Here is a 27,116-nt window from a genome sequence, read left to right on the forward strand (position 1 = left end):
TATAGTTCCATGAGGTGAGGCGATTGGAGCCTCATTTGCATAAAGCTGGGCTCAATTGGTCCAAGTCTTGGCCGAATAACCCCTTATTCATTTAGACTCAGGCTCCTCATATGGAATACACCGCACACACTATACCGCTAGTAATAAACCAACACAATTATTATTATTATTTTTTAAACCAACTTAATTTTATTTCACTCTATTGCTCAATCAAGCCAAGAGTCCTCTAACTCAGCTAACATTTTTTTAAAAATTTTTTTTAATAGAGACATTTAGAGTTTAAACCCTCACAATTTTCTTTCTTTATATTTATCACTTTGTAAATTGAATAATATAATTCTATTTTAATGGTAAAAAGTAAAATACTTATTCTCTCTTAATTTTTCCTCGGTGACAATCACTTTGAGTGGATAACTTATTAATTATTTATCTTGGCTTTCTCAGTTTTTTTTTTTTTTCACATCCATCTAAATATTTTAATTTTGGCTACATTTCCAATGTGAACTTGTTAATTTTAAAAACCTAACATTTTGTAGGATATGTGCATAATTGATATAGAATTAGTCTTATGGATTTCTCTTTTAACTTAACTATTCGCTATACAAAAGAGCGTGCTATGTAAAGTATAACTTACTTCACATTCCTTTAAAAGTAAAAGTTTTGAGTGAAGTTTGTAATGTATCATTGTATTAGAAACATTTTCGTTCTTCTTTGTATGGGCTTGTTTCTAAAAATTAAATAAAATAAAATAAAAAACTTGACTAGCTAGTTGCAACCTTACACAATGGGTGAGAATATAGAACTTTGATCCAAACCCAATCTTGATCTGAATCTAAGTAGGTCAAACTTGAAATCGAGCCTAATTCCAACCTATTTCTAAATCTTAATTTCTCGTGTTCACATTCACTGAGAATGTGAACATGAGTAATTACGCTTGAAGAATTTTCACCTCAATTATTTACTAATTTTGACCACTTTTTCTCTTTTTTAGGTCAATCAACACGTTATAGTCGTTACACTTCCCTTTTGGGTACTTCCCATGCAATTGTCTTCCACGGATCGTTTTCATTGTCTCTTAATAGTACAATGTACACGCACCACTTTCTGCTCTATTTCTTGTCAACTTCAAAGAAATTGCTGGTTCGTTAATTGACTCATAGTCCCGGATGCCTCTACTTGGAATATTTGACCATTATCCATTCTTACATTATTTATTCATCAATCAATTTATGGATCTTAATGTTCAAGATAAAAAATAAAAAAAAAATACAAACCCTGAAAGGGTTGATCTAAACTCGTGTCAACCTGTTACATGTCTAGAAGCAATATTGATGACAAATGACAGAAAACAAGGGATTGTTGGGTCCTGGAAAAAAGCAACCAAGATTCCACAAATAGACTGAGGTAATGAAAGAGATTATATTACAAAAAAGAATGATAGAGATTTTAATTTTCATGGAAAAAAAAAATGTCATTAATGATGGACTTGAGATGCCAGCAGTGAAGATAAGATGACTACAAATTTATCTCAAGTTCAATAGCCGAACTCTCCATCACCAAGACTCAACAAAAGGTTATTACTGAGAAGCAAAAAACAATGAAGGTCAAGACTAACATAAGATAATTGGCAGAAATTGATTTTTTTTTTCATCATTATGTTTGGTTAGAATGTATTCTCAAATTTCATTTTGAGATGAATGTTGTATATTTGATCTACCCTCTTGATATTTTTTTTTCAACCTTCATTTTGAACTTTAATTTTTTATTATTATTCAATTTCAAGTGATTGTACCCTTAAGAGGAGTGAAAGAGGAAAAAATACTTTCCACTCCATGTTTGGGATAGTTTTCAATTCTTACTCTTATCTTTGACACCAATTAATTTCCCTCTTTATGTTTGAAAAATGAGTAAATACTCAAAATTAACTTTTTCAATTAAATACTTTTTCCTAGTTCACAAGATAGTTGATAGATAGGATAGTATTTCAAACTTATGGCGTCTACTCTATGATGATTGCTCTTATCATCAGGTTAAGGCACCATTTAATTTTTGGTATAGGTGGAGTTTGAACTCTAATTTCTTATTTAATAATAAGAGAATTTACCAGTTGAGTTTGGAGGTTTAAACTCTCCCATAGTAAATTACAAGGTCTTGGTTTTCTTCAAAGTAACCAATACAAAAATAGGAACACAACATACCACTTGGACCAAGGAGTCCGGTGGTGTTGTTTTATGGAATTGGAATATGATAATTGGCGAAAAATAGTCTATATAGATTTTCCCTTTTTAAGTTAATAGGGATGGTAAGGTGATCACATAAAATAATGCATTTGTCCAATTCATTCGCCCTATTTATTTTCTATGAATTGCATCTTTTTCAATTATCCCGTTTTAACTCCTAGGATGTTACAGGGAAAATAAAAGAGAAAGCAAAAAGGGAAAAGAATGACAAAGAAAAAAGAGAGAAAGAATGATAAAGGTAAAGAAAAGAGGGAAAAGTAAAAGAGAGAAAAGCAAGCATAAAAGAGAGAGAAAGAATGATAAAGGTAAAGAAAAGAGGGAAAAGAAAAGGAGAGAAAAGCAATCATAATTTTTCCTTCAAAAAGAGAGATGCCTTAAGGTCCTTGCTTTTTCTTATGTAACTTATTTCACTAAAAGATTCCAAATTATGTTCCCCATCCATAATTAGTATGGCCAAGAGCCTAATTATTATTATTATTATTATTTTTAAATTTACGAGGTACCTACTAATTCCTTTTTCAATTTGAACATAAGACCAACATCTAAATACCCTTAGTTTAAGAGGCATTCATGTTTATTATTATTAATTAAAAATATATATGGTTAGTTTAATATTTTATCTCAAAGAATATTTTTTTTCCTCAATATTTTTTTTTTCTTGAAGTTTTCCTTTCTTTTTAAAGCAACCCTCTCAATATTATGTCCATTCCGTTTTTTCTACGTTTTGCCATAAGAGAAGGGCGCAATTTGAATTTGCAAAACATTTGATTTGTGAGAGATATCTCTCGTAGCAACTATATGGATGACAGCTCGCATAATGCATTGATTCACATTATGTGAGAGTAAGGCTGCGTTTGTTTTGGGTGAAAACCACTTCCGAAAATGCTTTTTTGTAAATGTGGGTGTTTGGTTGCGCATGAAAAATAAATTTTTCGGAAATTCTTTTCAGTTGACCGTGAGTCAAGGGTGAAATTCTTTTCCGTTTTTATTTTCCCTTCAAATACCATTTTCCGAAAAACACAAAAAGAGAGCACGAAAAGAGAGAGAGAGAGAGAGAGAGAGAGAGAGAGAGAGAGAGAGAGAGAGAGAGAGAGAGAGAGAGAGAGAGAGAGAGAGAGCACGAGCCGCGAGCTCAAACCCCCGCTCCAAGCCCAAAGCAATCGCATGAGCAACCGCCGGCGACCTTCGACCCACGAACCCAGAGCCTTTAACCTTCGACCCAGACCCATCGCCTTCGACCCAAACCTAGACCCAGACCCATCGCCACGAACCCACGATCTCGTCGCCCTCTCTTCCTCGCTCTCTCTTCCTCACTCTCTCTTCCTCGATCTCGTCGATTACCTTCGCTCGATCTCGCCGCTTGATCACTCTCTCTTCCTCGCTCTCTCTTCCTCGATCTCTCAGTTTTGTTTTTTTAAGTTTGATTGTTGTTGTTGTTGTGGTGGTGTGGTGGTGATGTTTTGGTGATTGTGGCTTTTGATTGCCAGAATTTGTTGTTGAATTGGCTGTGATTTTGAAATTTTTTTGTAATAAAATTTGTTTGGATGCTGAAAAAACAGCTAAGAAAATGTGAAAAAATTGTAGGAAAATAGCATTTTTAGAATAGAACCAAACACATGAAAATATTTTCTACAACAATTTTCATAATACAACCAAACACTTGAAAATATTTTCCTTTTTAGGAAAGTAATATTTTCAGAAAATATCTATTTTCCGAAAAATATTTTACAGGAACCAAACACATCCTAAAAGTAAAAGGCTGCGTTACTATTACTTTATAGTATACAACTATTGTTGAGAGGAGACTCTTTTGAGTGTGTACCGTATTGTAACTTGTAAGTATTTCAAAAATTTCTTTCCCTCTAATCCCTGTGTGTGTGGGGTTTATTACTTTATTATAAAATTAAAAAAATAATAAAATAAAAGAGTACTCTTGATTTATTGGCTTAGAAAAAGCACACAATCCATTATTCCTTTTGTTTTTTTTTTTTTGGTGGTAATAAATCTTCACTATTCCGTTTTATTTCTTAGGTCTTGTTAATAGATGCTCTTAGGTCAATTGTTAATAAACTATAATAAGAAAGTTTTGACATCACTTTCATGAAAAATGTAAAAAGCTGTCAATTACATTTATTGTTTTATTATTCTCTTAATAAATTGTTGGGTAAACTGATCTTTATTTTTTATACCATATTTCAATTTAGTCCTTAACCTTTCACGTCTATTATCAAAAAAAATCCATAAGTCACAAGTTCTTCACTTTTTGGTCCTCTATAGAGAAAGGTGAGACACTACAAGGAGATGATTAAAATTTTTTGGTAATCTAAGTTTGGTCTTTGTCACGGTTTGTCTATGGCAGAAATTATGGAGCTTTACTTTACCAGCTTTAACATTTACCTGGGCCAAGATCAATACTCTTCTAAAGTGCCTTCTAATTAGCCATAAATTCATAAAATCCCAAAATGAATCATTTATCTTCTCCTCGGTTGGGTCTCTCAAAAACAAAAAACAAAAAAGTTATCTCCATGGTTGGAAGACATAAATTGCCAATTTTTTTTTGCCAACCCTTTATTAACAAAAATTTTATATTTTTCTTTTCCCTTTCGTTCACCTTTAAGGTTCCCTTTTAATTGTGCAGATTTTTGGGTAGAAGGAGATAGAGAGCCACAATTTCGTTCACCATATCTAGTTCTCCAATTTGACTCTTTTCTGAAAACTCTTAAGGTAATCTCAGATTCTTTTAGCCCTCACTTATTGAGTTTTTTGGTGTGGTTCTATAACTTCTATCAAACAAAATAAGCTAAGATTTGATTTGGGTTTTTTTATTATAAAAGATTTGACAGGAGGCAAAATGATGTGGCAATTTTTTTTTTTAATATTATTTAGGCCATTTGACACATCAAACTTTTTCATCCAAGAAATAATGGCAGGGATTAAATTGACACGACAACAAAAAGTTAAGAACCAAATTGATACAATTGAAATGTTAGGAACTAAATTGAAATATGATGTAAAAAATAGGGACCAAATACATAGTTTACTCTAAAATATTTTTAAAAATAGTTCTTAAACCAATGTCCATTGAGCATTGGTTAACATTTCTCTTTTATTTTTTTTATTTTTTATTTTTTTGAAAGGAACATTTCTCTTTGTTTCTTTTAGCTTCTCTTTAATTGATTTGATAAGCATCATTAACTTCATTGGCTTAGAAAAAGCACATAATTAATCCGCCATATCCACTCTATGATGGTAGTCTCTCAAAAGTAAAAAAGCAGAGCAAACAAATAATGTGGAAACCAATAGGCATCCTATGTATCGTACGTAAAAAGACACGACATGTGTGCAAGTGCAAGTTGATGTTTGGGTTATTTCAACATATATCTTTGTTATATTAGTCCTTAACATCACATTCTTCTATTGTTTCCAAATACTGTCAGCTACTTCTGACTTACCAGAATTCAGAACACCAAACCAAAGATGGCTGAGACTATCCTCAGTGTTTTTGCTGACGAAATACTAGGCAAGCTGATTTTAGTTGCTACAGAGCAGATCAGCCTTGCTAGGGGTTTCAAGGAGGACCTGACACGGCTTCTTGACTCATTGGAGATGATTCAAGATGTGTTGGCTGATGCAGAGAGAAGGCAAGAGAGTGACCGGTCTGTGAGGCGCTGGCTACAGAGGCTTAAAGATGTTGCTTATGATGCTGATGACGTGCTGGACGAGTTTGCTTACGAGATTCTCCGGCGAAAGGTAGAGATCCGAAACCAAATGAAGAGAAAGGTACGCTTTTTCTTTTCATTTTCAAATCCCATTGCATTCCGTATCAAGATGGCAAACAAAGTTAAGACTATTGGTGATTCACTAAAAAGGATTAATGATACAGCAAATGGTTTTGGACTTATTAGAGCCGGATCAGTAAATGATAATCCTGAGATTATCTCAAGTCACCAAGTGACAGACTCCTTTCTTGATCATTCAGGAGTTGTAGGAAGGGGAAATCTTGTTTCAAGTATAGTGGACTTGTTGATTAAGGCAACCAATCAACAACCCTCGGTCATTCCTATAGTTGGAATGGCAGGTTTAGGAAAAACAACTTTAGCAAAACTAGTTTACAATTACGAACTAGTAAAGAGACATTTTGGTGAAACAATATGGATATGTGTCTCGAATAATTTCGATGATAAAAGAATTTTGAGAGAGATTCTTGAATCCCTTACTCATAATTCAAGTACATTAAAAAATAAGAATGAAATACTTGAATGCCTTAAAAAACAGTTGAAAGGTAAAAGATATCTTCTCATACTTGATGATGTATGGAATGAAGATCCTGTGATATGGGATACTTTAATGAGTTGTTTGCTTGCAATTAGTTCAAATTGGGGAAATTGCATTATTGTAACAACCCGTAGTGACAACGTGGCAAGAATCATAGAGACACTTCCTCGACATCACTTGAATAAACTACAAGAAGAAGAATGTTGGTCCATAATCAAGAAAAGACTATCTGCAATTCCATTAAATCCAGATTTGGAGGCCATTGGAAGGAAAATTGCTAAAAAATGCGGAGGGATTCCATTAGTAGCAACAGTTTTAGGAGGGACAATGTCGCCTAAAAAGGAGAAAAGTAAATGGTTGGCAATTGAAAATAATGAAGTTTGGAATTCACTACATGATAGCAATGAAATGTTACCAATATTAAAATTCAGCTTTGATCATCTTCCATCACCGTCTCTTAAACAATGTTTTTCATATTGTTCCTGTTTTCCTAAAGATTATGACATTAAAAAAGAAGAATTAATTCAACTTTGGATGGCTGAAGGGTCCCTTCAACCATCTCAAGGAAGTCATTTAGTGATGGAGGATATTGGTAACATGTATTTTGATATCTTGTTGTCGAATTCCTTTTTCCAAGATGTGAAACAGGATGAGCTTGGTAATATTATCAGTTGTAAGATGCATGATTTGGTACATGATCTTGCGCTCTCAATTTCAAAATCTGAGACCTTAATTTTGAAGGAGGATTTGGGGAATGATATCAACCATGTACGACATTTATTCATCCAATTCAATGGAAAAATTGTACCAAGAATTCCATTTTCAAAAGGAGGAGTCAAAAAATTGCGCACATTTATTTCAGAAGATGTTGCACTTGGCATTAAGTTATTAGATTTTAAATGCTTACGTGTTCTGAAATTATATGGGTATACTACAAAAGAATTGCCAAGTTCAATTGGTCAATTAATACATTTGAGGCTTCTCCACCTCTCAAGTACCTCCATCGAAGCATGGCCAAAGTCCATCACCAAGCTTTACAATTTGCAAACTTTAATAATTGAATTTTGCGATTATCTTAAAGAGCTTCCAAAAGACCTGAAGAAATTGATTAACTTGAGACATATTTATATCAAGAGAACACCTAAAGATATAGGGAAATTGACGTGTCTACAAACATTGCCATTTTTCATTGTGGGTCAAGACGCAGGTCATAGGATTGAAGAATTGAGATGCTTAAATCAACTTAGAGGAGAATTACACATCTATTGTGTAGAGCATGTGAGAGATAAAGAGCATGCCCAATCTAGTGGAATGGAAGGACGCAACGGAGGCAACAATGACAACAGGAATGGTGTTTCCTCGCCTCGAGGAGTTGATCATTCGAGAGTGTAGCCAACTCACAAGTGTTCCATGTCATTTTCCATCCCTTGAGAAATTAGATATACGCAGAATCTGCAACACGGCATTCGAACAGATTCGTAGCAAGCTTGGCAGAATCAGTTCCCTATGTATTTCTAATATTTCAAAACTTGCTTCTATACCGGAGAAGATTTTGCAGAGTTCAACGCATACGGAGATATGGAATTGTGATGATTTGGAGTCCATTTCGTCACATGAGGGTTCACAGGTCATATACTACAATCTCAATTCGCTCCATATATATGGATGTGAGAAATTGAGTTATTTCCCGGAACTCAATATCCGTGAGGAGTTGAAAGTAGAGCGTTGTCCTAATCTAAAGTCCTTTGACTCCTTTCCAAGTTCATCAAAACGACGAATTTGGCACCTTCGACGCTTAGAGATATCAGAGTGTGGTGTTGAAGTTCTACCCAGTGGGATACAATCTTGTCCGTTTCTTCGAGAATTGATTATAAAGCGATGCCCCAATTTGATATGTATTCCGGATCTACAATACTTGTATGGTCTTACCCAACTCAAAATCAGCGATTGTCCTAATTTGGTATCAACTCCAGAATTGTCTGAACCTACCAAAATAAAAATTAGAAATTGTGGAAAGTTGACTTGTCTGCCAAAGGGGTGCTTTTTCCAGTTGAAGTATTTGGAGATTGGTCCGTTTTGTGAGGAGCTGGATGCTTTCCCCAGTCTCATCGATTCCACTCGCTTCCAACACTCGTACGAGTTCCTCCAAATTCTACAGTTGTATGGGTGGACTAAACTCAACTCTCTCCCAGACGAAATTCAATGCTTCACCGCCCTTACAAGACTGGACATATCTGAATTTGATGGAATGGAAGCTTTGCCTGAGTGGTTGGGCAACTTTTCTTCTCTTCAATATCTGTATCATAGCAACTGCAACAACCTGATGTATCTGCCCACAGCGCAAGCCATGCGACGCATCACCAAATTAGAGATTTATTATTGCTCCAAATTAAAGGAAAGATGTGCAAAGGGGAGTGGTGCAGACTGCAGAGTGGTCCAAAATTGCCCATATTCCAATTATCTGGATTGACGATTATCTTGAGCAAGCTATTTGAAGATCTACATAAATGATCATCATTGAAGAAGATGAGCGGTAAGTGTACTCACTCATACCTAAAATCCTCTGCTCATCTGTTCTTCGCTACTTCCATTTAAACAATTTTCAAGAGCCTCATGTTGCGACTCACCAAATTAGAGGAGTTCCTTATTTTTTGGCGTCTCCTTTCCTGTCAAAGAAAAGATTGCCCATTTTCCATTAATACAGGAACATTGTGGTAAGTCCATCTCTTTTATAGATTTCTCTTTTTCTCTATTTTTTCACAACCTAATTCCAAAGAATCTGCTATTTATTTCTCTTCAAGTACTCACTTCCTTAGTGTAATTCACAAATTTAACTGAATGATGTGCCTCTAGGGTTATTTGATGGATATTATCCAACTGTGTAGTAATTATTTGTTTCTAATACTTAAATTTAGCAATTAAAAAAGAGTATGTATGCTTTTTATCATGAAAAAAGATATTAAATCACTTGTACATGATTAACATTAGAGTTCTGTTTCAACCAACATTCATGTTTGTTTCCTCTGTTCTCTCTGACAGTTGATTGATAATTGCATAATTCTCTAATGGTCTAGCTTTAGAGTTGAAGTTGACAGTTTTAGCATTATATTTCTCTTGAACAGCTCATTGCTAAGAAGTGAACAAAAAGAAGGAAGAAAAAATAAATAATGGGAGGACTATCAGTAGAAGTTAAAAAGGACATTTCAATTAAGGATATAATAGAGGCTACGATTTTTGACATAACAAAATGTAGAAAAAGAATATATGTGGCTGACCCTAATCTTGTTGATGATCCTTAGCCGACCCCAAACAATTTGGGACTAGGACTTTATTGTTGTTGTTACATCTTGAACCCCTTCATCACGCTTGATAGTTTAACAACAACATAGACAATATGGAATCTTCAAAATCAAGATTCAGAACATTACCCACTGGCAACAAAATTTTTAAAAGAAAAAAAAAATTGTAAAGAAAATGGTGATCTTGCTAGAAACTAACATGTCATTTCCTTAGTGAAAAATAGACGTTTATGAATCAGCCATACTGACTTGGAGAACAAAACAGATGATATTTCTAGCTAGAACTAGTCAAGGAAGAAATTGTAGGAATGATTCTCTTTTTTTTTCTCTTTTTCTTTATTTATGGTTTGTAAAATTTGAAAGGTGGTTTTGTAAGTCTTGGTTTTGTTGCATCTAATTCATGTTCATTCTATGATATTTGTAATTTATATTAATATTGTTCATGTCATTGCATCCTTAGACAGTATTTCAAAAAATTTTATCCGCTGGTGGTACATAGCAAATCTTTTGATATAAGAGCCAATGGTGGCTTCTGATTTGGTGCAGGATTCTTGTCCATTGTCAAGCATATTGATACAACCCAAGTTTGGGGCCTATTCTTCTTGTAGTGATCTAAGCACTTGTTTTCAATCAGCCGAAATTTGACACCTAAACACGTACATAGTTGGAGGCATCATATTTTGAGGATATTTAAGCTATGCCAGAGTGGTGGGTTAGCTTTTTTATCTGCTCAGGAGCAGAATTTTGGGGTACAAGAATGCTATTATCTGGCAGCAAAAGAAGAGGTATAATTCCATCTAAATGACATGCTGTTTGGTGCTAACCAAGTGAAAGGTTTGTCTGAGAGTTCAAGTGAAGTTATTGCCATGTGATGCTCTCACTTTAAAAGAAAAGCTGGATATTTCTTATTGCGCACAGTCCAGATGGGTGTTAACTTGATGACGATGTGATTGGAGTTCATACAATTGGTGAGTTCCTTTAAATCTCATCTTCTTCTTTTCTGATGTCTCCCTTTTAACAAGGCCTATCCTTCATGATTTCTTTATTTCATACACTAGTTGTTGACTTGGAATGTAAAATTTTGCCAGATTGGTTGGGCAGCATTTTCTCTCTTGAACGTATGGTACCTATTGGATGCAAGAACCTTGCTTATATGCCTAAATTGATGACATTCTCTGTCACCTGACCAAATTGCAGTACCTGTCCATCCATAATTGCCCCAAGGAAAGATGTGCTTGAGTTGACGCTAAATGGTTCGAAGACTGAGAGGATAAAAGGGGAAGCTGTTTGAAGTTCACATATATATTGTTAAAATAATATGGGTTGTAAGTTTTCTCGAACTTAATCCCCTGCTCTGATACTCTCCTTTAAATCAAACAAATCTATATTTATCTAAAAGACGTTTTTCTTAAGCTAAATCAGCAGCTATGTTATCATTTTCTTTACATACTTTTAAAAAAAAATATATGTGTATAAATATTAATGTATGCAATAACCTTTACTCATTTTATAAAATAATTAAAATTTATCAATTATGATATGACCGTCACTTTTTTTACTACCATGACTTTACACAACTTGAATCTAAATATAACTATAATAGAAAATATATGTAATACAAACACCTTTGGCAAAGACACCATTTATTTATTTTTAGTTTGTACTCGCACAAAAAAAAAAATCTCATTCCACCATTGTGTTCATATTCGTATACTATGTGTGCGGGTCGCAAATGAGGCCTATGGGCTCAGCCCCACTTGGGCTCACAACTTATTTGTTTGTTGGGCTGAATTTCCTACTATGGGTAGTTCTCCAACTAAGAACTCAATGAGATCACTTTTCTCTTTCTCGGCAACACACTACTTCCTCTTCCTCCCCTCAGATATCCTCTGTTTCACTTTTCTATTGCCACTCTTCTCTCCCCTCTCTTTTTTTTCCAACCCTTGTCTTCTCAAAATTTCTTGTATTTATAGTCCATAGTTTAGTGGAGAGGTCATAATTACTTGCCAATGAGTGCAACCGGCGGTCTAGTATTGTCGATCGTAAGTGGGTGGTCAGGTGGGAGTGGGAATTGGTGAGGGTGGCGTTGGAACTTGGTTCCCACCTCTACGATAGTTCTCAGCAGCGGTGCCTCTCCGAGGCACAGCCGGGTAGGTACAGCGCGAGGCGTCCCGAGAGTCAAATATCTATCACTGCTTGGGAAGCTGTTGCCGAGAAACGACGAAGTGGCAAGGCTTGGGCCTGCAGTATGCGTGGCCCTGGGGTGGGCCGCCGGGTAGAAGGGGATTGGCCTCATGGGCCATATACCCAGGCCAGGGTCCAAAGCCTAATATAGGACACGGTGCCGGGGCCGTACAATAGCCCCCCCCTTGATTCGCTCCCCATGCCCGGGGGTGAATCAAGGATCGCAGGGGGTAGATACCCGTCTGGGGAGTCGAAGGGTCGGTGCTCGGTCGTTGATGGGCGCATTAATGTGTGTCTCAAAAGACGCGATTGGAGTTGACTGACGACCTGTCCGTCATTACTGTCTGACGGTTCGTGAACCGAGGCATTACGCGTGTGGCAGTTAAAGCGACAGTCCGCGTGTTTTCCCGCCAGTGGACTATTTAATGCTTCTCATTTTACTCCCCATGCTTATAAATAGTCCCTCTAGCCACTGGTTCTCACTTTCGCATTCCTCATTTTACAATATTTTACTCTGCCGAGCATCCCTCCTTCGTGGTTCTCCCCCTGGCCCAGAACACACTTCCTCCTTAGAGCCCACAGTAAGTTCCTCTCCCTCTTCTTACTTTTTCTGTTTAGCCAGTTCAGTCAATTCTTTGATAATCATAGCATTTCTTTTCTCAATTTTCTTTAGAAAACACTCGCTTTGAAAAATGAGTTACTCGCACCTCCTTTCTTCCGAACATGCTTTGGCTAGATTTAGGGAAGCATATAATGTCCCTAGTGACGTAGATATTGCCTACTGCAATATGGGCGATATCGACATCCAGAGGCGCCGTGGTGAAAACACGGTGTTCTTTCCCTTGATGGCCATTCTGGTGGGTGGGCTCAGGTTCCTGGTTGACCCTCTAATTCTTAGCACCCTTAGATTCTACGGCCTTTGTCCCGACCAACTCCCTCCCAACTTTTACCGGGTAGTGAGTTGTGTGAGTAGGCTGAACCAGTTGTACGGGTTGCAACTAAATCATTTTGACATTAATCAGATGTATAGTCTGTGCGGCAACATTGAGTCTGACTATTATATAAAGACTAGGGATGTGAGGGTACGGCTTATTTCATGCCTACCAGATTCGAATCGTAACTCGGCAAAAGATTTCGTTCGGGTGAGCGGCAATTGGTTTGCCGAGGAGGTCCCCTGTGCGTTTTCGCCGCGCGACGTTGGTCGGTGACTAGCCTTTATTTACTTTGGTCTTGTTGATTTTGGTACGGCTATGTAATTGTTAACCTTTATTTCCTTTGTGCAGAGAGCAAAAGATTCAGGCCGGACATCAGAGTGGTACATGTTCGGGACCTGAACTTCGTGCTCAGGTTAGAAATTTTTGTACACACGGACGGACAACTCCGCGCATCCCACCTCATCCTCGGTGTCAATCCCGTCTACTCAACTTGGCAGGCGTTCAGCCAAGCTTTGCTAGTTGACAGCCCTCTCCTCTCATATATCGACGTCCGGCACGCGAACTTCTTCCCCCCAGGGCTAACCGTAGGCGAGGCACGTGATCTCGGCCCCCGGTACATTTGTTCAGATGAGCGACAGCCCATCCGTGATGAATCAGCCGAGCGCGTATCTGCCGAGCGTAAGAGACGCGCCCACGAGCAAATCCAACAAGCTCCTGCTCAGCCCGAGAGAACCGTAGAGCCTGAGGCTCCTGTTCGGGAAGTGGAGGGTGCAGCCGCAGAACCAACCGACTCTTCTGAAACAGGATCCGGCCAAGGCTACACCATGGTGGCTAGAAGGAAGATGACGATCGACCGCTTCGTCCCGAGTGCCCGGCCTGCCGTGCAGCAACAACCAACCCCCGGCCAGGATACTTCGCCCCCAGCTGTCCCATCAACCCGAGTTCGAAAAAGGCCACGCACAACCGATCAAACTCAGACGGGCTCGGGCAACGTGCCCCCGCGACCTTCGGCCGGTATCGTCATCCGGGAACCAGTGGCGCAAACCGGGATAGACCTGGCGTCTACTTCCCGTGCTCCGGCGGCATGGCGACCCTCCTTCCAACTCGGCGGCGAGCCTCTTCCATCAACAGCCAGTGCCCGAGTATGGGATAAAGGTTATGGTGGCCGTGTGGCGCAGAGTCTGGCGTGTGGCATCCTCTTGCCCGAGGACTTGCATGCTTTCACGGAATCGACGGACGAGTCTTTGGGGAGGCGTTTGCAGTGGCACACCATAGCGGTAACTGTTTTACTTCTCTTTACGATTCTCGGTTTTCTATTTGCCCACGCATGTGTACTTTCCATTTTTCCTCACAAAGTGAATATTGTGTGGTCAGGCTGCGCAAATGTCGTACGTTGTGGACGGGATGATGAAGGAGCTGGCCGAGGAGGTTGAGCGGGAGAAGGCTCTAAAGGATGTGGCTGAGGCCACGGCGAAGGAGAAGTCAAAAATAGCCGAGGAGGCAGAGAATAAAATTGCTACAGCCATAAAGGCCCAGGCTCTAGCCGAAAGGAAATCCGAGGAGCTGGAATTGCAACTGGGCGGCACCGAGCTCAAATTGGCGGAGGCCCAGAGCTTGAATACCATGCTGGAAGGGCAACTGGCCGACTCAAAGGCGGCGCTGGAGGCTTGTGAAAGCAAGTGGTATAACGAGGGGTTCGCGGATGCCGAGAACTCGGCGGAACCGGTCATTCGCCAGGCCCACAGGCTCGGATATGAGGAGGGTTGGTTCGCTGCTCTACAAGCCTTGGGGATTCCCGAGGATTCGCCGTTGAGGGATCGCAACAAGATCCCTTTCCCGAGCATCCCCCAAACCGAGAATCCTGCACCCCTTGTTATTGATGAAGAAGAGACCTCCAGCATGAGGGAACTGGTGAATGCCATCGACTCTCATGCAGTGCCGACCGACATGGAGGGAACCAGCCACCCCCATGTCGGGGACCAAACCGGGGAGGACATCCTGCCGCCAACTCCTCACGCCGACCAATGCTCTCAAGAGGACGCATCCTCCGCACATGTGGCAGACATCCAAAGTTGAAAACCAGCCCTTTTTTATTTTTCCTTTTCTTAAGAATTCCGGTGAGCGGAATTGCCTATGTCACCGGGTTGTGGTGACGGGATAATTTGTTTGTTGTCTTTCCTTTATTTGCAGTTGCCGGGTTTTGGCAACAAAACGCTAATTTTAAGTTTTATGCTTTATGAATGCCTTATCGTGTTGCTCTTTCGTATTTACTGAGTAATGAACTTTTGTCGGTTGCCTCTTTATTGTGATGTGTCCGATCATGGCTAGGTTTCCACCTGCTCGGTGGTAGTATCGAACCGAGGGTCAGACATCTGTCCTCGAACCCCTAAGGTTTCCACCTGCTCGGTGATAGGGATCGAACCGAGGGTCTGGTTTCAATCATTAGAACCAAAAGGCTAAAGTTTCCACCTGCTCGGTGATAGGGATCGAACCGAGGGCCAGGTTTCTGTCAGAACAAAAAGGCTAAGGTTTCCACCTGCTCGGTGATAGGGATCGAACCGAGGGTCAGGTTTCTGTCCTTAGAACAAAAAGGCTAAGGCTTCAACCTGCTCGGTGACAGGGATCGAACCGAGGGCCAGGTTTCTATCCTTAGAACAAAAAGGCCAAGGTTTCAACCTGCTCGGTGATAGGGATCGAACCGAGGGTCAGGTTTCTGTTCTTAGAACAAAAAGGACAAGGTTTCAACCTGCTCGGCGATAGGGATTGAACCGAGGGTCAGGTTTCTTTCCTTAGAACAAAAAGGTTAAGGTTTTCACCTGCTCGGTGATAGGGATCGAACCGAGGATCAGGGTCATAATAATGCGGGTCGTCTTAAAAGACATTGCTAGTATATCCACAAAACATATACAATAGGTTGTGGTTAACTTTATGCCCGGCGTATCGCCCATCAATGATAGTACTTCTTGAGATTATGGACGTTCCACGGTCGGGGCAACTGTCTCTCGTCTAGGTCTTCCAAGAAGTAAGCCCCGGTGCCGGCCACGACTGTGACTCTGTAGGGTCCCTCCCATGTCTGTGCCAATTTCCCGGCATTAGTGTCCCGCATGTTGGCCACGGCTCTTCTGAGGACCAAGTGCCCGGCGACAAACTCCCTCGTTCTTACACCTCGGTTGTATCTCTGGGCGAGCTTCTGCTGATATTCCGCAAGTCGTATTGTCACCATTTCGCGGTACTCTTCCACCTTGTCCAAATATCCTACCATCATTTCGTCGTTTTGGGCATGATCGAACCCCGCTACTCGCGCACTGCATAGATTCACCTCGGTAGGGATCATGGCTTCCGCTCCGTACGTGAGAGAGAAGGGGGTCTCCCCGGTGGACTGTCTAGGAGTGGTTCGGTATGCCCACAAGACTTTTGGAAGTTCCTCGATCCAGTTCCCCTTTGCGCCCTCCAGCCTTTTCTTCAGCCCACTCACAATCACCTTATTCACGGCCTCAGCCTGACCATTACCCTGTGGATAAGAAGGAGTTGAGTACCTGTTTTTGATACCGAGACCACTGCAAAAGTCTCGGAACGCCCGGCTGTCAAACTGTAGCCCGTTGTCCGATATGATAGTGTTCGGCACCCCGAACCTGGTGATGATATTTTTCCATACGAATTTCTTTACTTCCACATCTCGTATGTTGGCCAAAGCTTCCGCCTCCGCCCACTTGGTAAAATAGTCGACGGCCACCAAAACGAACTTTCGGCCGCCCGTCGCCCGAGGGAACGGGCCGATGATGTCCAGCCCCCATTGTTCAAAAGGCCAGGGACTGCTGATCGGGTTCAGGTGGCCCGCGGGCTGATGGATCAAAGGGGCGTGCTTTTGACACCGCTCACATTTAAGCACATACGCGGCGGCGTCTTTCTGCATCTGCGGCCACCAAAACCCCTGAGTCATTGCTCGGTGTGCCAATGAACGTCCCCCGACATGGCCGCCGCACACCCCAGAGTGGAGCTCCGCCAAAAGCTCGCCCACCTTCTCCGGGCGTAAGCACAAGAGGTACGGCCCTCCGAAGGACCTTTGATACAAAGTCCGGTCTTCCGCCAACCAATACCGAGGAGCCATCCTACGGACCCTGATGCCCTCTTTTTCGTCACTCGGCAGTCGGTCGTCGGCCAGAAAGTCGATTATGGGGTTGATCCAGCACGGGGCAGGGGCTGCGATTGCGGTGGCATTGATCCCTACAGTTCCCGAGTCGCTCATTACCCTGACGCTCGGCTCCGGGATAAGCTCGACTTTGATTTGCCGTGGTATCTCTTCGGTTACTGACGACGCCAGCGTGGCTAGGGAGTCAGCATGTCTGTTCTGTGTTCGAGCTACGTGGAAAACCTTCACAGTGTTGAAGCGGGCCATAACTAGCCTTGCTTGTTCTAGGTATGCTTTCATCCGGGGATCTTGGGCTTCAAAACTGCCCTGCACCTGATTGACCACCAGACGCGAATCTGAATATAGCTCAATCTCCCGAGCCCCCAGGCTCGAAACTGCCCTCAGTCCGGCCAGAAAAGCCTCATATTCTGCCTCGTTGTTGGACGCTCTGAAACCCAATCTAAATGAGTGTTCTAGTCGTATTCCTTCGGGGGTGATCATAACGACTCCTGAACCGGCGCCCGTGGAGCTCGACGCGCCGTCTACGAATACCTTCCACGGTCGAGCCTCTAGTTGGCAAACCATCATTCCCTTCTCTTTGGGCGAAAACTCAGCAATGAAGTCCGCGAGGACCTGGCCCTTCACCGAGCTTCGAGGTCTGTACCATATGTCGAAGGAACCGAGTCGAGTCCCCCATTTGGCTATACGGCCCGTGAAATCCGACCTCTTCAATAACGACTGTAATGGGTACTCGGTCAGGACGTGTACGGTGTGAGCTTGGAAATAGTGCGGCAATTTTCTGGTAGCGTGTATCAGGGCTAATACGAGTTTCTCCATGGGTAAGTATCTCGTCTCGACGTCGACAAGAGTTTTACTGATGTAGTACACGGGTTGCTGGATCCCTTTGTCCCTCAGTAGCACAGCGCTCGCGGCGTGCTCGGATACTGCCAGATACATGAACAAGTCTTCACCCGGCTCTGGTGCCGTAAGCATGGGTGCTTGCGCCAAATAAGCCTTCAGATCCACAAAGGCCTCTTCGCACTCCTTGCTCCACCGAAATCCAGTCCATTTCTTCAGCAGTTGGTAGAACGGTTGGCAGCGATCTGCGAATTTTGAGATGAACCGGTTAAGGGCTGCTAGCATCCCGGTTAGTATTTGCACTTCCTTCGGGTTGCTCGGTGGCTTCAGTCTTCTCACAGCTTCTATCTGGTCGGGGTTGACCTCAATTCCCCGTGTACTGATCAGGTACCCTAGGAACTTCCCGGCCCCGACACCAAATGCGCACTTCTCCGCATTAAGGCGCAACTTGTGTCGTCGGAGAACCTCGAAAACCGCCTGGAGGTCCCCCATGTGCAGGGCTTCTTGTTTGCTTTTAACCACCATGTCGTCGATGTATACCTCGACCGTGCGCCCTATCTTGTCTCGGAACATTCTTGTCATCATTCGTTGGTAGGTGGCCCCGGCGTTCTTCAATCCGAAGGGCATCTTCGTGTAGTGGTAATTTGCCTCCGGGGAGATGAACGCCGTTTTTTCTTGATCCTCGGGCGCTAGGGCGATTTGGTGATACCCTTGGAAAGCGTCCAGAAAATTCATCCTCGGGTGCCCACACGTGGCGTCCACCAGCTGATCAATCTTGGGCACGGGAAAAGGGTCTTTTGGGCAGGCCCTGTTTAGATCGGTGAAATCGACGCAGACCCTCCACTTGCCGTTCTTCTTCTTCACTACCACGGTGTTCGCCAACCAATCCGGGAAGAAGATCTCCCGAATCACTCCTGCCTGCTTCAATCTCTGAACTTCTGCTTTTACTGCCTCGGAGTGCTCCCAGGCTGATCTCCTCGGCCTCTGCTTTTTAGGGGCGAATGAGGGGTCAACTCCAAGTCTATGCACGATGAATTCGGGGTCCACCCCGGGAACCTCGTATGGACTCCATGCAAATACGTCCACATTCTATATTAGGAGTAACAACATCTCTACTTTCTCCTGGTCCTCCATGCTCTCCCCTATTTGGAAGTACTTGTCCATATTCGGCAACACCTTTACCTTGAGCATGCTCTCGGCGCGCGGGACCTCCTTCTCTGGCGGGCTCTGTGATTGCTAAAAGGCGTCCCCGACGATGAACATTTGGGGTCGGCCTGATCCTTCTGGTCTGTCTGCTCCTTCTCCCAATTGACCATGGCGATCAAACATCGCCTGGCCGCCTACTGACTTCCTCGTATCACCGTGACACCACAATTAGTATGAAACTTGACCCTCATATGCAGAGTGGACGGGACAGCCCCCATTGCATGTATCCACGACCTCCCAAGAATCGCCGTATAGGGGGAGTATGAGGCCACTACGAAGAAGCTTACCATTACCTCCTTGCCCCCCATGTTCACGGGCAGAGAGATTTGCCCCTCGGGAGCCACCATTTTCCCGTCGAACCCAACCAGGGGAGTGTTGTACTTTAACAGATTCTCAGCCCTCAACCCAAGCCCCCTGAATAGGTCCGGGTACATAACATCCGCTCCGCTTCCCTGGTCTATCATTATTCTCTTCACAACGAAGCCGCCAACCCTCGTCGTGACTATCAACGCGTCGTCGTGCGGCTGAATGGTTCCTTCCAAATCACTGTCGCCGAAAGTGATTGGCTCTCGGGTTGGTCTGATCTTCTTCGCGGGAGGCGGCACGCCTGTACTCCCCTCCACCGATACCATCGTTAACACCTCCTTCCCCTTTGCCGTGGAAATGCCACTCGGGGTGACGTGAATTACATTTCCTCCGTGTGGGGCGCCAGGGGGTTTCCTCCGTGTGGGGCGCCATGCCTTGTTCCTCGATCCCCGGCATCCGTCACAAAATCCTTGAGGTGTCCTGCCTTAGCCAACTGCCCGAGGTGGTCCTTTAGCACTCGGCACTGCTCGGTAGTATGCCCCCGGTCTTTGTGGTAAGTGCAGTATAGGTTCTGATTCCTCCTAGAGGGGTCGCCAGCCATCCGATTGGGCCACCTGAAGTACGGCTCGTGCTTGATCTTATCCACAATTTTATGCACGGGCTCCTTGAACGTCACGTTCACCTCCCCTACTGGCGCTACTGGCTCTTGAATCCTCAAATTTCCCCGTGCCCTCTGTTGAACACCGCTCTGCCGAGGACGATCCGCCACCTGCGCCTTGCCCTTGCTTTGTATTCTATCATCTTCCAACCGCTTGTACTCCTCAATGCACCTCATCAGCTGCCTCATATCCTCGGGAGGCTTCTTAGTTAATGATTCCCTCAAGCCCGACTCGTCAGGCAATCCCATTCTGAAAGTGCTCGCTGCAATCTTCTCGTTCCCTCCGCCAATCTCGTTGTAGAGCTCCCAGTATCGGCTAGCATAATCACGGAGGGTTTCCCCTGCCCTCATCTTCATAGACAGCAACGCGTCCACCGGTTGCTGTTCCCGGCTGCACGTCACGAAACGGGAACCGAACTCCTGTATTAGCTCGGCGAAACTGTGAATGGAGCCCTTGTGCAACCCGTTGAACCACCTCAAGGCCGTGGGACCAAGGCTGGAGGGAAAAACCTTGCACATCAGAGCGTCATTGCGGGTATGCAGAGACATCATCTGGATATAGTGGTTGACATGCTCCACGGGGTCCGTCTTCCCACCATAAGAATTGAACGGCGGTCGCATAAATCTGTCCAACATCGGTGCTCGCTTAATGTTCGCTGAGAATGGGGACCGAGCCGCCCTGCGCAACGCACGGCTCATTGCATCCATGGCCGCATTCCTCGGCCGTCCCTCTGGAGAACCTGAGCCCCGATTCCCGTATTCCCGCGACCGAGAGCGATCTCGCCGTCGGCGAGTTTTCGCTGACATGGAGCGATTTCGATGGCGACGGGACTCCCTCGAGTCCGAGCGCTCCCTGTGGAGGCGGGATCCTGATTGATTCGACCCTACCCCGCATCTCTCCTCCTCAGCGTCAGGCCTTCTCTCTCGGTCGTCTTGACCGGCTCGGCGGCGCTCGTTTCGTGCTTCCAACTCCAGGTCTCGTACTAACCTCCGCAACCGCTCAAGCTCTTCATCCCTGGCGTCAGGTTGCCTGTGCCGGGAAGCATGGGATGCCGTTCTCTCCGTTTGATACGACCCTTCTCCGAGACCGGATCGCTCTTCCAATTGCTCGTAAACCGGATCCTCGCGTCTTTTCTGCCTCTGTTCCCGCCAGGTGGAGCCTCGGGAAGACCCTGCCGAGCCGCTCTCGGCGTTACTTCCAGACATCTTCCTGTGAACGAGTCTCGGCAGAACCACTGCTTAGTAGGATTTTCCCACAGACGGCGCCAATTGTGCGGGTCGCAAATGAGGCCTATGGGCTCAGCCCCACTTGGGCTCACAACTTATTTGTTTGTTGGGCTGAATTTCCTACTATGGGTAGTTCTCCAACTAAGAACTCAATGAGATCACTTTTCTCTTTCTCGGCAACACACTACTTCCTCTTCCTCTCCTCAGATATCCTCTGTTTCACTTTTCTATTGCCACTCTTCTCTCCCCTCTCTTTTTTTTCCAACCCTTGTCTTCTCAAAACTTCTTGTATTTATAGTCCATAGTTTAGTGGAGAGGTCATAATTACTTGCCAATGAGTGCAACCGGCGGTCCAGTATTGTCGATCGTAAGTGGGTGGTCAGGTGGGAGTGGGAATTGGTGAGGGTGGCGTTGGAACTTGGTTCCCACCTCTACAATAGTTCTCGGCAGCGGTGCCTCTCCGAGGCACAGCCGGGTAGGTACAGCGCAGGGCGTCCCAAGAGTCAAATATCTATCACTGCTTGGGAAGCTGTTGCCGAGAAACGACGAAGAGGCAAGGCTTGGGCCTGCAGTATGCGTGGCCCTGGGGTGGGCCGCCGGGTAGAAGGGGATTGGCCTCATGGGCCATATACCCAGGCCAGGGTCCAAAGCCTAATATAGGACACGGTGCGGGGGCCGTACACTATGCATTATTTAAGGCTAGGTTGAAGGGTCTAGTTTTGCTCATACTTAGAGAATCATATGTCATTTTCATCAATATCAAGAGATAGAGATAATATAGCTCTTAACAAAAGTTTTTTTTTCCTCTTTCTTTTCCTTTTTGTATAAATTATACATTCAAGTGATTTTCCTAAAATGTTCTTCTTCTTTTTTTTCCTTTTTTTTCTTCTTTTTTTTTTTTTTTTTTTTCTTTTTTGTGTTGTACCAACTTTCTCTACATGACACCGAATTGAACTTGAATAAAACTTTCAACAAACACATAGAATCACAGATGCATTCATAATAATTTAGTTAAAATATTAATATGATAACAAATTTGATTGATGTTACTTTAACATCAAGCCACTTCTATCATATTGGAAGACATTACTTATCTTAGATTATGGTTTTACATAACTTTATTGTTATAATTTTTTTTGAGTTATGTTACTAATTACTATTCAGAATTTGGTCAAATTTGGTCCATTTTAGTTTGTTCGGTCCAATTCGGTTCACTTTGGTCTATACGGTCAACTTCAGTCCAATTCGGTCGATTCAATTCACTTCGTCCAATTTAGTCTATTTGGTCCACTTCGGTCTATTCGGTCACTTCACTCATTTGGTCCACTTCGGTTGAATTCGGTCCATTTAGTCCACTTTGATACATTTTGGTTCATTTTGGTCTACTCGGTCCAATATGGTCCGTTCGGTCGCTACCTTTGAGTAAAGACATGCGAAGCCTTACAGTACAGTCAAAGTTGGATACTTCGACTGTTCAGTTTGAAAAGGAGATGGAAGGAGATAAAAGATTGGTCATAGTCCAAGAATCATAATAGCAGACTTTTAAATTAATTCCAAGGCTATTTCTTTTTCTCACTTAATTTGTGAGTTCTTTCTACTCATCTATTGCCTCTCTTCCAACAAATTTTATTATCACTCTTTCCTTTTTCCGTTTTCAATTTTGTAGACTATCTATCAAATTTGTTGTCCTTTATTAAATTCTTTGTTAATGTGTCAGTGGCTAATTGACAGCAATAGGGAGTTTGGATGACCTTGTGCATGTTATAGGGAATTCTTCACGATGGATTATCGTTTTTTATTTTTATTTTTTTGTTTAAAGGATGTCTGACATATGAGGCTGCACACAAATCAAACATTAAGTGAGTGTGGCCTAAGCTCAAGTTGCTGCCTCATCTACTTAAACAAGCATCATTAGCATATTTTGACATCAAACAGTGGATGACTTTCCGCTATAGTTGGAGAACCTTTCATTTATTTGATGAGCTGCACTGAATGGTTGCTAGAAGCTAAGATGTCTACCAGCAGGGAAAATAACAGATGCTCGTAATCTTTCATTTCTTAACTAGAGATCATTTACTTCAGCACAGATAGTTCAAGGTTACCCATGTTCCAATATCTAGAAAAACTTTCGATTAACTAACCTCCGCAGCCGCTCAAGCTCTTCATCCCTGGCGTCGGGCTGCCTGTGCCGGGAAGCATGGGATGCCGTTCTCTCCGTTTGATACGACCCTTCTCCAAGACCGGATCGCTCTTCCAATTGCTCGTAAACCGGATCCTCGCGTCTCTTCTGCCTCTGTTCCCGCCAGGTGGAGCCCCAGGAAGACCCTACCGAGCCGCTCTCGGCGTTACTTCCAGACATCTTCCTGTGAACGAGTCTCGGCGGAACCACTGCTTAGTAGGATTTCCCTACAGACGGCACCAATTGTGCGCCTCAAAAATGAAACCCGCTGGGCTGGGCCTCACTTGGACTCACAACCTACTAGTATTGTGGGTTTGGATTTCCTACACTGGGTTGTTCCTAACGCTAAGACTTAATGTGATCGCTTTCCTCTCCTTCGGGGTCCGGGCCACCTTCTTACTCTTCTTTCTCGCTGTTTACACTCTTTTTCCAGCCTCCCTTTTTCCCAAAACTTCTTGTATTTATAGTCCATAGTTCAGTGGAGATGTCATAATTACTTGCCAATGAGTGCTACCGGGGGTCCAGTATTATCGATCGTAAGTGGATGGTCAGGTGGGAGTGGGAAGCGGTGAGGGTGGCGTTGGAACTTGGTTCCCACCTCTACGATAGTTCTCGGCAGCGGTGCCTCTCCGAGGCACAGCCGGGTAGGTACAGGGCGGGGCATCCCGAGAGTCGAATATTTATCACTGCTCGGGAAGGTTTTGCCAAGAAACGATGAAGAGGCAAGGCTTGGGCCTGCAGCACGCGTGGCCCGGGGGTGGGCTGCCAGGTAGAAGGAGATTGGCCTTATGGGCCATATACCCAGGCCAGGGTCCAAATTCCAATATAGGACATGGTGCGGGGGCCGTACAATATATATATATATATAATATGTTTTCCTGTGAACAATGTTGTCTCTTCGAATTTCTCAGTTTAGTAGTTATTCTGAAATGCAACCACTGTTTCATTAATTTCATCCCTCCTCTGATGGCTGACCCATCGCGTCCTTTCATGCTAGTATTAATGATGTTGGTATTTAAGAGAAAATTCAGTCGTAATCCAAACACAAACATCTTCTCCCTTTCCAACACAAACACTTTCTCCATTTCCCTTTCTTCACCGTTTTCCCTTTCTCGAACACTCTTATCTATTTACTCAGATCATCTCCTACACTATGACGCTGGCGAAAGGCCAAAGCTCTTCCCACCATAAGGGAAAAGAGACTGTCTCCGATCCTCCCACTGCATGTGATGTAGGCGAAAAGGCCATATACTCCTCATTGAACCATTCCAACGAGAAGGAAATGCAGCATGCCCCGGATAGCGAATGCACTCCTTTTATAGATCCTTGGTACGATATTCATCCCTATTTCCCGAAGGTTCCCGGTGATTACACGTCGTCGCCGCCGGACCGTGTGTGGCTTGCTCTTTGTCGTCGCAATACAGATGTTTCTTAGGCTCTGTTGGCTTCCTCGATCCCTGATCTTGTCATTCGCTAAGGCACTTCACTCCCGGTGCCCATTCACTTCGAATTTGGATCGAGCACTGCTTTAGGTTGGAGGGAATGGGTGGATAGGGAGTTATCCGATATGGGTTTCATGGGGTTGCTACAACAGGCCAGTGAATTGAAGGCTATTGTTTCATCCTGTTGTTTATCTAACTATAAGGACCTCTTCAACCTTCGTCATTTGGTCCATCGGTGATGTACCATCACTCACACTTTCTTTCTCTCTTGCGTTGAGATCACCGTGACTTTGGAAGATGTAGCAAATCAGTTGCTTTTGCCCATTTTTGGTGATGCTGATCCTGGCACTTTAGAGCTTTCTCCAAAGGAAGAGGTCGTGGAGGCTGAGTTGAAGAAAAGGATGAGTGGTAATGCAAAGTTGTCATTTTGGGTTAGTTCCACTACTAAGATTTTCGTTGCTGCTTTCCGTGCGGTCTTTATCACGTTCTGGCTTTGTAAGTTTATATTTGGCTCTCATCCCCACCATGTTGTGAAGCCTTTATATTTTTGATTAGCTATCAAGATATCTACTGGGGTAAGCCTGCCATTGGCTCCCATGTTTTTGGGACATTTGTATGTTCAGTTAGACATCATGTGGAGATATGAGAATTAGGCAGGCTCTTGTCATATAGTCACTACTTCCGTTCACAATACTATTTTGCAACACTTGTTATATGAATGTTGTGCCAGGTACTTGGTGAAGTGCAAGCCCATTCGTTTTGCTAAGGAGAAATATCAGACGTGTCCGAGGGTCATTACCAATTTCTGTGGCAAATTTGAATTTAACTTCCCATTGGCTTTTCGTTGGGTTGGTTTTAAGCCAATTGATCATTTTGCTGTTAAGTTCTTTGATAAAGAGGTTGGGTTTTCTTGGAGAGCTTACAGGAACTTAGGTACGGGTTACACATGTGCAGACTTTGTTATGGGTCTATTTGTTGACACTACTGAGACCACCACCCTATTGACCGATTTCGAGGAGACAGGGATTACTTACTTGGCAGCCACCAATGCTGGGTGGTTGCCTTATCTGGCTGACGAGAGCATTAGGTTTGTGCACTATCCTACCAACAAGGTGAGAAGACAGTTCGAGCTAGATCAAGATATCCTTGATGATCTTTCTTCTTTTATAGAGTCTCCCACTTCCATTCGACCATTCCTGTGGCATGCTACTTTTGAGTTTTGGAGCAAGCGTTTTACTATGGTTACTATCCCAGGTTCACAGAGAGAGGGCACTTGCATTCCTGCTATGCACGGGTACTGGCAGACTGTGATGTCTTCATTTGAGTAGGAATTGATGGGCAGCCAGGGTTTCTCTCTTATTCCTCTTAACAGACTTAATGCGATCATTTCAGCCAACCCTCAGCTGCTTCTACCCTCTAAATATGTATTAGCATATGCTAGGAAGCAGAGCCAGTCTGCCATTTTTGAGTAGGATGAGGAGAATAGGGGGTGCTTATGGCATGCCCGTGACTACCACGCAGGTTGGCAGAAGAAGGTAAAGGTAATAAACATTCCTGTGCCAAGTAAGAAAGGTTCTGCCTAGCCTAAGCCCGCCAAAAAATGTGGTGATTCTTCTAAGGTTTACTCAAACGTTGTACCTTTTGAGAGTGGTCTTCCTCACATAGTCAATATAGCTTTGGAGAGCCTTTCTCTTGCTTCTACCCGTACTCGTTCTGGCGTGTGCCCCACTACTAGTAAGCATAAATTCACTGCTCTGCGGCTGCCTACTAATGTTCCTCCTTCTAGTAGGACATGAGGTAGTAAGAGAAAGACCTTTCATCTCCCTGTGGCCATCTTTACTAAGCGAAGAGTATGTTATCTCTAACTTTGCCCCCTTTTTTTTATATATATATACAAGGTTTTTCTTGCAGTCAGCCCTCATACACTTGTTAACTCGTCTCTTCATCTCTGTCTTCTGCTTTCTTTTCTTTTGCAGTCTAAGCATAAGGAGGATGTATCTGCCACCCGTCTTATATCACTTGATGAGCCCAAGTTTGAGGTATGTCTCCTTCCTTCCTTCTTTATTTTTTTCTTCTCTTTTACCTATATTTCTTCTATCATATGCCATTGGTATCACTAGTTACAGATTCTTTTTTTTTTTTTTTTTTTTTTTTTTTTTTTTTTTTTTTTTTTTTTTT

At 43.1% G+C, this 27,116-nt stretch overlaps 2 protein-coding genes across 4 annotated transcripts; one reads left to right on the forward strand and one right to left on the reverse strand.

The window, feature by feature from the left end:
* Positions 1-5,586: 5,586 nt before the first annotated feature.
* Positions 5,587-23,431, forward strand: LOC112040762 (putative disease resistance protein RGA3). Of its 3 annotated transcripts, XM_065770993.1 has the most exons (4): positions 5,587-9,229; positions 10,361-10,782; positions 10,903-11,139; positions 23,137-23,431. In XM_065770993.1, exon 1 carries the CDS (start codon positions 5,718-5,720, stop codon positions 7,905-7,907), a length of 2,190 nt encoding a protein of 729 aa, XP_065627065.1. In that variant the 5' UTR covers positions 5,587-5,717; the 3' UTR covers positions 7,908-9,229; positions 10,361-10,782; positions 10,903-11,139; positions 23,137-23,431. The 3 variants fall into 3 exon arrangements, with proteins under 3 accessions (XP_065627065.1, XP_065627063.1, XP_065627064.1); XM_065770991.1 differs by having other exon boundaries at positions 10,903-23,431; XM_065770992.1 differs by having other exon boundaries at positions 11,012-23,431.
* On the reverse strand, positions 15,881-19,758 carry LOC112040769 (uncharacterized). Its single transcript, XM_024073670.1, has 2 exons — positions 19,414-19,758; positions 15,881-19,009 (listed from the first exon to the last, which is right to left on the reverse strand). The coding sequence occupies exons 1-2, from the start codon at positions 19,756-19,758 to the stop codon at positions 15,881-15,883; spliced, it is 3,474 nt and encodes a 1,157-aa protein (XP_023929438.1).
* Positions 23,432-27,116: the final 3,685 nt, after the last annotated feature.

This window comes from Quercus suber, unplaced genomic scaffold (genome assembly GCF_002906115.3).
Source record: "Quercus suber isolate HL8 unplaced genomic scaffold, Cork oak 2.0 scaffold_38, whole genome shotgun sequence".
NCBI classification, from domain to species: Eukaryota; Viridiplantae; Streptophyta; class Magnoliopsida; order Fagales; family Fagaceae; genus Quercus; species Quercus suber.